At 64.5% G+C, this 13,760-nt stretch overlaps 1 protein-coding gene across 1 annotated transcript in view; it reads left to right on the top strand.

The window, feature by feature from the left end:
* TRAPPC10 (trafficking protein particle complex subunit 10) overlaps positions 1-10,530 on the top strand; it is an 83,925-nt gene extending 73,395 nt beyond the window's left edge. The window contains exons 18-23 of the mRNA XM_070071770.1: positions 210-310; positions 1,562-1,688; positions 2,627-2,797; positions 6,935-7,112; positions 9,307-9,501; positions 9,659-10,530. Of these exons, the coding sequence (XP_069927871.1) occupies positions 210-310; positions 1,562-1,688; positions 2,627-2,797; positions 6,935-7,112; positions 9,307-9,501; positions 9,659-9,897 (1,011 nt within the window). The 3' untranslated portion in view covers positions 9,898-10,530. The remainder of the gene's footprint in view (positions 1-209; positions 311-1,561; positions 1,689-2,626; positions 2,798-6,934; positions 7,113-9,306; positions 9,502-9,658) is intronic.
* Positions 10,531-13,760: the final 3,230 nt, after the last annotated feature.

The following is a 13,760-nucleotide window of genomic DNA, read 5'->3' as shown; positions in this document are numbered from 1 at the left end:
TGGAGCCACTGAGGCCGTCCTGGTGGCATCTGGACGCCCTGCCCGTCCGTCTCTGCGGGTGTGTGTGTGCACGGGTTTCCTTGGTGTGTTTCTGAATGGTGAATGGTGATGTCGGAATGGAACATCCAGGACCCTGTCGGCCACTGCAGGCGCAGGTGCACCTTGAGGGGTGGCGTCCGGTCTGAGTGTGTGTCCTGTTTCCTCCACAGGTGTCCATTGACTGCCCGTGGTCCATCTACTCCACTGTCGTTGCACTGACGTTCAGTGTGCCCTTCAGGACCACACATGCCCTGCTGTCTGCTGGAACCCGGTAACCGAGGCGTGGGCCAGGCCCGCTTCTTTCCCTAGGCTGTCCTCAGCTCAGTGTGCAGAGCTTGGCCTTAGTGACAGGGAACTTGCTTACGTAACGGCAGTGCCCTTGGCCAGCAGTTAAAATGTGCAGCGCCCAGTCCAGCTGTCTCAGCAGTGGCATTTCGCAGTGGGTGTGTTGGTTCGGGGTCCAGAGTCCCCGTCTGGTGACCAGGTCCTGCACGGCCCCCCGTGTTCTCTGTGCCGTGGACTTCCGGCCGCACTCAGGCCACTTGTCCTCTGGAAGCTCATCTCCGCTGCTTGCATCTGTCCCCGTGCGGTGGCAGATGCTGGGTGCCTGCAGGACGCCGGTGAGCCTGTGCTGCTGGGGTGTCCCCTTCGCCGGGGCGACACCCCAGTCTCCAGATGTTGCTCAAGCATCCACCAGGAGGTGCAGACAGGAGAGAGGCGGGCTCCCGTCCCCGCACGGGGCTGTGGTCCCACCTGCCGGGTGCCAGCCTCTGTCTCCCATCTGTGGGCGGCCATTTGGAAGTCAGGATGTACAGGTGTCAGAGCCCAGGGCACCCTAGACACTTAGGTTACAAACAGGGGCTCAGGGCTGGCGCTGCGGTGCAGCGGGTAGAGCCACCGCCTCCAGTGCCAGCATCCCACATGGGTGCGGGTTCGAGTCCCGGCTGCTCCACTTCCCATCCAGCTCTCTGCTGTGGCCTGGGGAAGCAGCAGAAGATGCCCAAGTCCTTGGGCTCCTGCACCCACACGGGAGACCCAGAAGAAGCTCCTGGCTCCTGGCTTTGTATCGGCATAGCTCCAGCCATTGCAGCCAATTGGAGAGTGAACCAGCAGATGGAAGACCCCTCTCTCTGCCTCTTCTTCTCTCTGTGTAGCTCTGAATTTCAAATAAATAAATAAATCCTCAAAACAAACCAGGGTCTCGCAGGGGAGCTGAGGGTCTTCCCTAGGGACTCCCCGTGCGGTGGCACCGAGGAGAAGCCTCTGCGGAGCTTCTGGCGAGGAGGAAGGGCGGCTGTTGGCCCGCCCGTGCCACCCCAGGCCGTCGCGGCCGGGAGCCGTCTCTGGGCCCGCAGGAAGAACAGCGTGCACCTGTGAAGTCTAAAGTAGAGTTACCTGCAGCACCCTCTTCTTGCTTGGGCACTCGCGTGACTCCCGGGCAGAAAGGGTCGTCTTAGGAGAGCTCGAGTGTGGTTGGTGAGGTTCTTCATGTCCAAGTCACGCTTCTCGTTTTCTGCTCCAGGAAGTATGTTCAAGTTTGTGTGCAGAATTTGTCAGAGCTGGACTTCCAGCTGTCAGACGGTGCCCTTGTAGATACCGGTGCCGGCACCCACCTGCAGCTCGTGCCGCTGAACACGCAGTGCCAGCAGGTAAATGTTGCTCCGCCCGCACCTGCCGTCCCTGGGCTGCGTGGCACGGCGTGGGTTCCATAGCGCGGGGGGATGGGCACTCGGAGGAGAGTTGGGCCTCAGGCCTGTGCTGCCTCCTCTGCGCACAAGCCTGTGGTCACCCGGACACCGCCACCCTAGGGAGCGGAGAGGACTCCATCTGCCTGTCTGTGGAGGAAGGAGGAGTCTGGGTGACTGGCAACGGCTCCTCTCTGTCCACACACCTGGCCTCCTCGGTCGTGCTGGACTCGGGTGACGGCTCCTCCCTGTGTCCGCACACCTGGCCTGCCTGCTCGGCTGTGCTGTTTCTGTCCGTCTGCCGTGTGTGTTTCTGGGTGGCACATGCTGACTGTTCACAGAGCTTTTTTCTCGTATCGTCAGCATTTTCAGGTTTTTCCCGTTTTCAAGGTCTGCCCGAGCCTGTCACTTCCTGTCACCCGGGAGTGACAGTGGGCCAGGCGCTGTGTTGGTTTGTGCCAGCTCCTCGGGTGACTTCCTGGCGGGCAGTGGGCAGTCGGCTTGGGGTGCAGCTGTGCTGTGGCTGGCGTGGAGCGCGTGGCCCACGCGGACACTGACCCGGTGCTCGGGCGGCTGTCCCTGCTCCCTGGTGTGGTGAAGCTGAGGGCTTCCTGGCGTGCTGAGGTGTCTTTAGCACTCGTGTGGGCTCTGACAGAAGGCAGGCGGGCGGCGCTGCTGTGGCTGGGGCCCCGGCCAGGGCTCTGCCCCCACGTGCGCGCCCTCCCTCGGGGCTGTTGTCCTTGGTGTTGCCAGTGCCAGCCCCTCTCTGCCCCCGCGTGCGCGCCCTCCCTCGGGGCTGTTGTCCTTGGTGTTGCCAGTGCCAGCCCCTCTCTGCCCCCGCGTGCGCGCCCTCCCTCCGGTGCCGTCCGCGGCGTCGCCAACGCCAGCCCCTCTCTCCGCAGCGCATCTACAGCAAGCAGTCGGTGTTCTTTGTCTGGGAGCTGAAGTGGGTGCAGGAGCCCCCCCCTTCTCTGCACTGCCGGTTCTCCGTTGGATTTTCCCCGGCTTCTGAAGAACGGCTGTCTGTCTCCTTAAAGCCGTACACGTACGAATTTCAAGTGGACAATTTTTTTGTACGTAACGTATTACTGGGGGTGGGGGTGGGGGAGAAATGAAAGGCGCGTCCTGTGCTTGCTGCTCCGAGAACGCGGCTGGACGGGCCCCGGTCCCTAGGAGCTCTCCTGCCCCGCACTGATGCCATCACCTGGGGACGTGCCCCCGGGCCCGCCCTCCCGGCCTGCTGCTCCGTGCGCCTGGCTCTCTGAGGCGTGTCTACTCCTTAAGGGGCTCCAGCTGTGGAAACTCGGCACGGGTGTGCGAAGGTGTTCGTATAACAGTTGCACCTTCTTGTAAGAAGTGGTTCTGTGTATTTCAGAGCAGAGTGAGGGAGAGCGGGAGAGGCAGCGAGCGAGTGCACGCTTCCGTTGCTGGCTTACCCCGAAATAGATGCGACGGCCGGAGCCGCGCCAGGCTGAAGCCAGGAGCTCAGAGCTCCATCCGGGTCTCCCACAGGCCGGCAGGGACCTGAGCACTGGGCCGTCGTCTGCTGCCTTCCTAGCAGGGACGCGGGTGGGAACTAGGGCTGGGACGGAACCAGCACTTGTTAGGGTGCTGCTGTCAGACGCAGTGGCTTAGCTGCGCCACAGTGCCCGTCCCCGCCGTTGCGTCTCCTGACAGAGGCCAGTGCAAGTGCGGGGCTGAGGGCCGCGCTGTGCGGGGGAGGCCGTGTCCTGTACTGAGGCTGCGTTGGGCACAAGTCCAGACGTCAGTGTCCACTTCTCTGGTGTTGCCTTTTCTCCTCCCCACTGCTGAAAGTCATCAGATGTTTTATTTGAGGTGTTTGTGTTTGTGATTTGTTATTAGCATGCTTTTCTCTTCCACATTCCAACCAAAACAGACTAATTGTTTTGACCCTTGTGTGTATGTGTGTGTAAGATTTATTTATTTATTTAAAGGCACAGTGATGGGGAGGGGAGAGAAAGATCTTCCAACCACTGGTTGACTCCCCAAAGGCCTACGACAGTCGGTGCTGGGCCAGGCCCAAGCCAGCAACTCCATCCGGCTCTCCTCTGTCAGTGGCAGGGGCGCGAGCACTTAGGCCACCTTCTGCTGCCTTCCCAGGTGCGTTAGCTGGGAGCTGGGTCCACTGGCCCGACGCGGGTGCCAGCATTCAGGCGGCAGCGGCACCTGCATCTGCCACGCACGCGGGGGCCCCTCGACCCCGTGAACTCCTAATCATTAGCCTCAGAGAAATAAACATGGTCACGAGCGTGTGTGACAGATGCGTGGCCTGTGACGTGTGGAGAGCTGCGGGCAGCCAGCCGTCCGTGTCTCAGCGGGACACAGTGAACCTGGCTGCCCGCTGCCCACTGCCCGTCGTCAGCTCGGGAGCAGATTCCGTTGCTACTTCTCTTCTTTGCTTTCTCTTCAAACTGGGAGTATAGAGAGCTCCCCGTGGCACTGGCCTGTTAGGATGGAGGCCAGAGAAAGGTCTTGAGTGGACCTCTCTTTGCAGAGGTGGTGTTCTGCACCCGTGTTGGTCGCTCACTCGGGGCGGTGGTGTGCTTAGTGGTTCCTCGCTGGCCACGGCTACCACCCAGGGCCACGGCTCCCTAAGGCGTCTCTGCGGTGGGCTGGGTTCGCAACACTGTGTGACTGTTCCCCAGTCTGATTGAAACCTTACCCCATTCACAGTCGCTCGCCTGTTCTTCGCTGTGGTCAGCCCCAGGCCCCCCGACGCACCAGCGGACCCGGCTCTGGATTCCTGTGACATCAGGCAGTGGCTCAGGCTCCCTCCTGCTCTGTGTAGCGTGCGCCAGGCCCTGCTGTGCACCCACGTAGCAGTGGCTGGAGTCTGGGTGCTGTCTGATGCTGCCCTGAGGACCTAGGTCCTGGCTTTCACGTGGCCCTGTGTACTCGGGGCAGAATCCGGGGTCACGTGGCCCTGTGTACTCGGGTCTCAGGGCAGAAACCAGGATCACATGTCCCTGTGTACTCGGGTCTCGGGGCAGAATCCGGGGTCACGTGGCCCTGTGTACTCGGGTCTCGGGGCAGAATCTGGGGTCACGTGGCCCTGTGTACTCGGGTCTCGGGGCAGAATCTGGGGTCACGTGGCGGTGCTGGGCTTCACGTCCGAGAAGCTGCCGGCACGTTTTCAGAGAGGCCGCACGTTCCTGGTTCTGCCTCGTGTTCCCGTTGGCCCCTGCGGCCAGGAGCCCCCTGTGCGGGAGCCTGTGCGTCCTCTTTGGAGAGATGGGTATTTATGCAGCGCTCATTTGTGTTTCTGCCATTGAGTTGTGCGCTCTGTGTGTCTCGCCCACCCCTCCTTACCGGGCGCGCAGATTATCCGCGCCCTTCCCCGTCCCGAGAGTGGCCTTCTCCGCGCCCTTCCCCGTCCCGAGAGTGGCCTTCTCCGCGCCCTTCCCCGTCCCGAGAGTGGCCTTCTCCGTGCCCTTCCCCCTCCCGAGAGTGGCCTTCTCCGCGCCCTTCCCCCTCCCGAGAGTGACCTTCTCCGTGCCCTTCCCCGTCCCGAGAGTGGCCTTCTCCGCGCCCTTCCCCGTCCCGAGAGTGGCCTTCTCCGCGCCCTTCCCCGTCCCGAGAGTGGCCTTCTCCGCGCCCTTCCCCCTCCCGAGAGTGACCTTCTCCGCGCCCTTCCCCCTCCCGAGAGTGACCTTCTCCGCGCCCTTCCCCCTCCCGAGAGTGGCCTTCTCCGCGCCCTTCCCCCTCCCGAGAGTGGCCTTCTCCACGCCCTTCCCCGTCCCGAGAGTGGCCTTCTCCGCACCCTTCCCCCTCCCGAGAGTGGCCTTCTCCGCGCCCTTCCCCGTCCCGAGAGTGGCCTTCTCCGCGCCCTTCCCCCTCCCGAGAGTGGCCTTCTCCGCGCCCTTCCCCGTCCCGAGAGTGGCCTTCTCCGCGCCCTTCCCCGTCCCGAGAGTGGCCGTGGCCTTCTCACTTCCTCGCTGCTGCCCCTGCAGCGCAGAGCTGTCCGTGTTGCTGAGCTCGGACGCGTCGCTGGACTTCGGAGTCCAGGTCTCGGAAATCGCGCGTGACTCCAGCGGGGAGACCCCCTCCTGTGCTTGCTTCTGCGCGTTCACAGTCTCGCTCCTCCACCGATGTCTGTGACTGCTTCGCTCTGGGTTCTGAGTGTGGTGCGTGGTCGGGGCCCACAGTCGCTCTCCACGTGCCTCCTCCGTGGCCACAGCGTTGTTTGCTGAAGGGACTGTCCCTCCCCCTCTGATGGCCTTGGCACCCTCGTGGGACGTCCTGGGCCCTGCACTGGCCCGGAATATCTGAGCTTGCTTCTGAAGACCCTGCAGCCGTCTCTGGCCATCTCCGCGCCCCGCGCCTCTGGCTCCCCTGTTCCACTCTTCCCCGCCGGGCTCGGAGCATCCCCGTTCTTCCCCACACTGGGCCCCTTGGTCTGACAGCCACTGCTGCCTGCCCCGATGGCTGCACGTGTCGGCCCGCCTTGGCCCTGTGGTCACAGCCCCTGTGGAGGTTGGTGGGCGTTTGCTGCAGCTCTGCGGGGATTGATTGGGATCCGAAGCCTGCCTGGAGCCTGGGTGGCGCTGGGAGAACGCCGTGGCCTGGTCCGTCGGGCTGGCCACAGGGGCTGAGCACAGACGCCTTTTCATCCTCAGGGCCCCCTTCGCGATCTTACGGTTCCGACAGAACCGTCTCCTGAACCGAGTCGTGCTGCGGCTTGTGGGCGCCAGGGTACCCAGGGGGAGAATGCGTAACTCCAGAAGCGAGACGCCGGCATGCGGGGGTGGGCAGGGGCGTCGTGGGCCGTGAGGGAACCTCGCCGTGCCAGCTGCGCGGGGGCTGCAGGAGCACCTGGCAGAGGGCGTGGGAGTGGGCGTGGCTGGAACCGGGGATCTGTTAAGGTCGCTACTTGTAACGGCATTGTGGTTTGGTAAGCAAGTGTCTGAGTGGTGCGGTGAGGCAGCCGCTCCAGGAGTTCGCTCAGAATATTCCTCCCATACAGAAACGTGGCCTGGCGGGAGCGCTGGGGGGAGCAGCAGTCGGTTCTCCCTGAATCTGGGGGTGGCTGTGGGCGCTCACACGCGCTCCTTTCTGCTTGGGCGTGGGAGTAGCCTGGATGTCCGAGGTGAGGTGCGGGGGCCTGCAGTGGGGCTCCCCGCCAGGACGGCTGGGCCGGCCCACGCGCCCTCCCGAGGTCATGACCGAACTTCTCTCTCCCTGCCCGCCAGACGCTGTACACCGTGAGAGCCGAGATAGCGCCCCCGGCGGGGATGGAGCACTGTCGCACGGGCGCCCTGTGCTGCCTGGAGGTGTCCATCACGCGGCTCTCGGGCCTCCTGGAGGTGGATAAGGACGAGGCGCTGACCGAGTCCAACGAGTACTTTTCCACAAAGCTCATGTATGAAGGTGGGTCTTCCGCCACGGCCCAGCCCCTGTCCACCCAGAGGAGGGCTCCCTGTCAGGGACAGGCGCCCCAGGACTACAGGCGTCCGCTGAGACCTGGCCCAAGCCCCTGTGGTGGCTCTGTCCTTGGGGCGCATCCTCGGAGGGCACTGTCTGGCAAGGCCAGGTCCGGCGGCCTCACAGGACAGCGCCTGCTTCCGCTGACTTGGGATCCTGCCAGCCCTCCGCTGCCTCGGCCCAGCAGGTCAGAGCTCATGGTGCCTGCACCTTTGTGCCCTGAAAACAAAGCATTCATTTATTCACTCTAGAACAGCCACGGTTTACCCGTTCCATGCTGCTGTTCATGAACACACAGAACGATGCTACGCCGTGTCCAGCTACCGGCAGCAGACTCCCCCTGCCCGGCGCCCGTGCTGGCTCAGAGCCCCCGCCTCCCTCACGTGTCTGAAGGGGCGGCCTTTGCCGCACGCGCAGCTTTGTGCCTTGTCCTCCGAGCGGTGGCTCCGGGGGCAGCCCGAGACCACGAGAGTGGGCAGTTCCTGCTCCTGTGCCATCGACGCCTGGTTCTGTTACCCGCACGCCGCTGTGCACCACCGCACTCTGTGGCTTGGAAGTGTGGCTTTCAGAGTCGTGCAGGGCGTCCGGGTGTTGACAGCACGGAAGGGGGACACTTATGCGCTCGCCAGGTGGGCTCTGTCCAGCTCACAGCGGCCAATGCGAGTTTGCCAAATTGCTCACTTTGGCTCAGAGTCTGCAGGAGTCGCATTGGCAGCACGCACTGCTGGCCATGCCTCTGACGTGACGGGCTCACAGCATGCGCCTTCAAGCAAGCGCCCGCCCGAGAGCTGAGACCGAGGCCCTGGGCCCTGAAGGCAGGGCCGGTGCAGCTCACAGCGTAGACCAGCGTGTGTGCTTCTCCTCGCTGCAGCCCTGGCCCAGTGGGCGGGCAGGGTGGGCCGTGACCCTGCACTGCCTTGGCAGTTGGTCACGGGAGGCTGTGTGCTGTGTGACTTCCTGTGATGGAGATGGGGGAGGTGGCAGCAGTGGGGCATCCTCCGTGTGGGCCTGGACGTGTGGTCACGTGAGACAAAGCCACACCTGCAGCAAGGCTGCGGTCCCGTGCCGCGGCCGTGCCGGTTCCCGGCTGTCACGGGGCTCCCCTGGGAAGCCGGTGATGGGAACATGTGGCATTGCTCTGCTGCCTCTGTGGTTTTCCTTTTTTTTAAGTTTATTTATTTGAGAGGCAGAGTTAGAGACCGAGGGAGAGAGAGCGAGAGATCTTCCTTCTGCTGGTTCACTCCCCAAACGGCTGGAGCTGCGTCGATCCAAGGCCAGGAACTGGGAGCTTCTTCCCGGTCTCCCATGCGGGTGCAGGGGCCCAAGCACTTGGGCCATCCTCCACTGCCTTCCCAGGCCACAGCAGAGAGCTGGATCGGAAGTAGAGCAGCTGGGGCTGGAACCAGCACCCATATGGCATGCCGGTGCTGCAGGTGGAGGCTACACGTAGTGCACCGGAGTGCCGGCCCCAGTCCATGAACCTTCCGTGTTAGTGGTGAGCACTCGACGGCGAGGCGTAGTGAAGGGACCCCCTGTTGGCTTCCTGACGGCGTCCTTGGGTCCGCGGGGTGCAGGTGCTCAGAGCCTGACTCTGAGTGCTGACGCGCAGGGCCCTGCCCCTCCTCTGCGACCTGGGCTGCTGCTTCGTGTCCCTGCGACCAGACACCATGGCCTCCTGGCCGTGCTGTCCACGTCCTGAGGGCAGGGTCCTGTTCTGCTAGCTCAGCCGTCTTGGGGCAGGCTGCTCTGCAGTAGATGAGGGTTGTGGTGCCCGCGTCTGCCGGCATGCGTGGTGCTGAGGGCCTAGGCTATGTCTCCTCTTGCCATCCTAGGCGGGCAGCCTGAGAGCCGTGGTGTCCTCACCACACACCCCACCACCACCCCGATCTAACTGTAGCCTTCTGCGCTGTCTGGCGTGATCCGGTCTAAACTAGAACTCGTGGTGTGTCGAGCTGCGTGTGTGTGGTATCTTTAGTTATGAAGCTCCAATCTCTCCTCTCTGGGCTTGCGGAGGGTGGCCGGCATGGCGCCTCCTCCCGCGTGGAGCGTGGCCGGCACGGCGCCTCCTCCCGTGTGGAGCGTGGCCGGCACGGCGCCTCCTCTCGCGTGTGCCAACTGGTGGCTCTCCCCTGTGTTTCAGTTGTCGACAACAGCAGCAACTGGGCGGTGTGTGGGAAGAGCTGCGGTGTCATCTCCATGCCGGTGGCCGCGCAGGCCACTCACAGAGTGCGCATGGAAGTGATGCCCCTCTTCGCCGGCTACCTGCCGCTGCCCGACGTGCGGCTGTTCAAGTACCTCCCCCATCACTCCGCACACTCCTCGCAGCTGGACGCCGGTAAGGGGCCATGCAGGCCGGCTCGCGGTTCGCACGTGCTCAGTGCCTCGGGTGCGGGCGCGAGGCAGCTGTGCTGCAGGCGGGGACCACGTCCAGCGAGGCTCTGCGCGTGCAGGCCAGCTCCACGTGGCTTGCCCTGACTTCCTGTGCTTTGCAGACAGCTGGATCGAGAACGACACCCTGTCCGTGGACAAGCACATGGACGACCAGCTGGACAGCAGCAGCGTCCAGAGGAGAGGCAGTGCGCACTCGGCCGCCGGCAGCGAGCACAGGGGCTTGCCCATGCCCCGGCTCCAGGCGCTTCCCGCCGGCCAGGTCTTCAACGCCAGCACAGGCACCCAGGTCCTGGTGGTCCCCAGCCAGGACGACCACGTGCTGGAAGTCAGCGTCACATGACCGCCCCTCAGGGAGCGGTGCAGGACTGACTGCGAGTGCACTTTAAGGGATCGTGGCTGGACGGCTCCCGCCGGGACTTGGCGTGGAGACACCGCGGGTGGTCGGCGTGGTCCCATTCTCGTTTCTGTGTTTGTGATCCGAGGTTCGGCCCGGCCCTGGGCTGGCGACCCACTACAGCGCTTGCTCAGAGCCCGGCTCCCTCCTCCTCACCTGTCCGTCTCTCCACGAGGACCTCCCCTGTGCTGGCTGTGTCTGGACATCCGTCTGTCTCAGCGGACCTTGTGGTCTCCTTGGTGACCTGTGGCTGCCTCCTGGTCAGGCTGCTGCCCAGTTCCTGGACCAAGGTGGACTCGTCCATCTCTCAGAGGGAGGATAGCGGCCTTTCCCCTTATCATCTCATTGTGCCCCTTCCAGGGCGCGGGCTGGGGTGGGGGTGGGGAGGGGACAGAAGCCCTCTGTGCCTTGGGATGGAGCCGGGCAGACCTGAGGCGCGGCTTGGAAGAGACCAGACCAGGGCGCGAGAACCGCTCGGCGGTGAGAGTTAGGGAGAGATGCTTCCGGTACCCGTGTCCCCCATGATGTTGATTGGAGAGCATATGCACTTGGAATTAAATATATATTTATTTTAATGATCACACGTGTGGGGTTATTAATGCTCACGTCAAGTCTTTGCTTGTAATCATCGCTGTATGAGCCGTGTTTCTCCTGTGCCGTGAGTCCCAGGACTGGAGCAGCTCCCTGGGGTCCGGCGGCCGCGCAGGGGCGAGGAGCAGCCTCGGCCGCTGAGTCCCGGGCTCACGGGGCACCTGGCTGGGTGTGACTGTATACACGGGCGACGGGTTATTTTCGAAAGTGCAGACCACTGTAATGTGTAGGTTGCACCAAACAGCGAGGCCAGTCAGCGCGTCTGCACAGCCGTGGTGCGTGCAGCCTTTGCCGGCGCTCCAGAGAGCGTGTTCTTGTACAGGCGTGTAGAACTCTTCCTCCATGCGAAGCCGGCTGGGAATTGAACTGGACGGGGAGGGCGGGGCCGAGGAGCTCTACTCAATAAAAGAGGTGTGACCCCCATGTCTCTTCTTTTGTGGAAACTGGAGAAATGTGTAAAGAAAATGAGTATTAAAGTGTTTAATTAGGCTTTTCAGAAATTGATCTAATGTGCAGCTCAAAACTAATAACTTGGTCAAACTAGCTGGGCAAGTTAGAACTAGACGATTGCTCAGGTTTTACTGTGAAAACCGACCATCGCCCTACAGAAGGGACGTCTGCACTTCCCGGGTGCAGCTCAGAGCCAAGCACCGGGCCCTGGCGGCGGCTTGGGAAGGGGAGGGGCCGCGTGGCCCCTGGGTCCTCTCCCTCCGGGGTCTGCACGTGGCCCCTGGGTCCTCCCCATCAGGGTCTGCGCGTGGCCCCTGGGTCCTCTCCCTCCGGGGTCTGCACGTGGCCCCTGGGTCCTCCCATCGGGGTCTGCACGTGGCCCCTGGGTCCTCCCCATCGGGGTCTGCACGTGGCCCCTGGGTCCTCCCCATCGGGGTCTGCACGTGGCCCCTGGGTCCTCCCCATTGGGGTCTGCACGTGGCCCCTGGGTCCTCCCCATCGGGGTCTGCGCGTGGCCCCTGGGTCCTCTCCCTTCGGGGTCTGCGCGTGGCCCCTGGGTCCTCCCAATCGGGGTCTGCACGTGGCCCCTGGGTCCTCCCCATCGGGGTCTGCACGTGGCCCCTGGGTCCTCCATCGGGGTCTGCACGTGGCCCCTGGGTCCTCTCCCTCCGGGGTCTGCACGTGGCCCCTGGGTCCTCTCCCTCCGGGGTCTGCACGTGGCCCCTGGGTCCTCCCCATCGGGGTCTGCACGTGGCCCCTGGGTCCTCCCCATCAGGGTCTGCGCGTGGCCCCTGGGTCCTCTCCCTCCGGGGTCTGCGCGTGGCCCCTGGGTCCTCCATCAGGGTCTGCACGTGGCCCCTGGGTCCTCCCCATCGGGGTCTGCACGTGGCCCCTGGGTCCTCCCCATCGGGGTCTGCGCGCGGCCCCTGGGTCCTCTGCCTCCGGGGTCTGCACGTGGCCCCTGGGTCCTCCCCATCAGGGTCTGCGCGCGGCCCCTGGGTCCTCTGCCTCCGGGGTCTGCACGTGGCCCCTGGGTCCTGCCCATCGGGGTCTGCACGTGGCCCCTGGGTCCTCCATCGGGGTCTGCACGTGGCCCCTGGGTCCTCTCCCTCCGGGGTCTGCACGTGGCCCCTGGGTCCTCTCCCTCCGGGGTCTGCACGTGGCCCCTGGGTCCTCCCCATCGGGGTCTGCGCGTGGCCCCTGGGTCCTCTCCCTCTGGGGTCTGCACGTGGCCCCTGGGTCCTCCCCATCGGGGTCTGCGTGTGGCCCCTGGGTCCTCTCCCTCCGGGGTCTGCACGTGGCCCCTGGGTCCTCCCCATCAGGGTCTGCGCGTGGCCCCTGGGTCCTCTCCCTCCGGGGTCTGCACGTGGCCCCTGGGTCCTGCCCATCGGGGTCTGCACGTGGCCCCTGGGTCCTCTCCCTCCGGGGTCTGCACGTGGCCCCTGGGTCCTCCATCGGGGTCTGCACGTGGCCCCTGGGGCCTCTCCCTCCGGGGTCTGCACGTGGCCCCTGGGTCCTCTCCCTCCGGGGTCTGCGCGTGGCCCCTGGGTCCTCCCCATCGGGGTCTGCGCGTGGCCCCTGGGTCCTCCCCATCGGGGTCTGCGCGTGGCCCCTGGGTCCTCCCCATCGGGGTCTGCGCGTGGCCCCTGGGTCCTCTCCCTCCGGGGTCTGCACGTGGCCCCTGGGTCCTCTCCCTCCGGGGTCTGCACGTGGCCCCTGGGTCCTCTCCCTCCGGGGTCTGCACGTGGCCCCTGGGTCCTCCATCAGGGTCTGCGCGTGGCCCCTGGGTCCTCCCCATCAGGGTCTGCGCGTGGCCCCTGGGTCCTCTCCCTCCGGGGTCTGCACGTGGCCCCTGGGTCCTCCATCAGGGTCTGCGCGTGGCCCCTGGGTCCTCCCCATCAGGGTCTGCGCGTGGCCCCTGGGTCCTCTCCCTCCGGGGTCTGCACGTGGCCCCTGGGTTCTCCACATCGGGGTCTGCACGTGGCCCCTGGGTCCTCCCCATCAGGGTCTGCGCGTGGCCCCTGGGTCCTCTGCCTCCGGGGTCTGCACGTGGCCCCTGGGTCCTGCCCATCGGGGTCTGCGCGTGGCCCCTGGGTCCTCTCCCTCCGGGGTCTGCACGTGGCCCCTGGGTCCTGCCCATCGGGGTCTGCACGTGGCCCCCGGGTCCTCCCCATCGGGGTCTGACCCAGGAGGAAAATTTCCAATGGGTGCTGCGTTCAGGGGAAGAAGACAGAGAAACCTGACGTACTTGTGGCCGAGGGAACAACCACAGGTGGTTCCTGTTGATCGCCCAAATTAAGTCCCCGGGTGCTTCTGTCCCCTCGGCGTCCAGAACTTCAAGCCCTTGTTCTTCTTTTTCTCTTTTTCTTAACGTTTCTCCTCAGTGAAAGGCCGTCACGGGGTCTTGGCTGTGTTTCACAGAAAGGGAGGTTTACGTGTTTGCCATGAACTTGGGAAGCCAGGACTGGATGCGGTCAGACGCTGAGGACGCACTGGCCCGCGGGGAGGGAGCGGATAGACTTCGGAGTTTCCTGGGCCCCCTGTGGCGGGAGGAACCGCCCCGGGTGGGCGGAGCGCAGTGAGCGCACGCAGGGCTCGGCCGGTCTCTGCAGTGTGCGGAGTTGTTAAGCCCTGCACGTCTGCATACAAAGTGAAAAGCCCGGGTAACTTTACCAAAGCGAGTCGCTGATCTGTTGACCCGCTCGCTTTCAGCTGTCACTGTTGGCGGAGGTGCCCGGCCGGCTTCCGGGTGGCCCCGCTAGCACCCG

Source organism: Oryctolagus cuniculus, chromosome 4 (genome assembly GCF_964237555.1).
Source record: "Oryctolagus cuniculus chromosome 4, mOryCun1.1, whole genome shotgun sequence".
In the NCBI taxonomy this organism is placed as follows: Eukaryota; Metazoa; Chordata; class Mammalia; order Lagomorpha; family Leporidae; genus Oryctolagus; species Oryctolagus cuniculus.
This window is presented reverse-complemented; position numbering and strand designations above follow the sequence as displayed.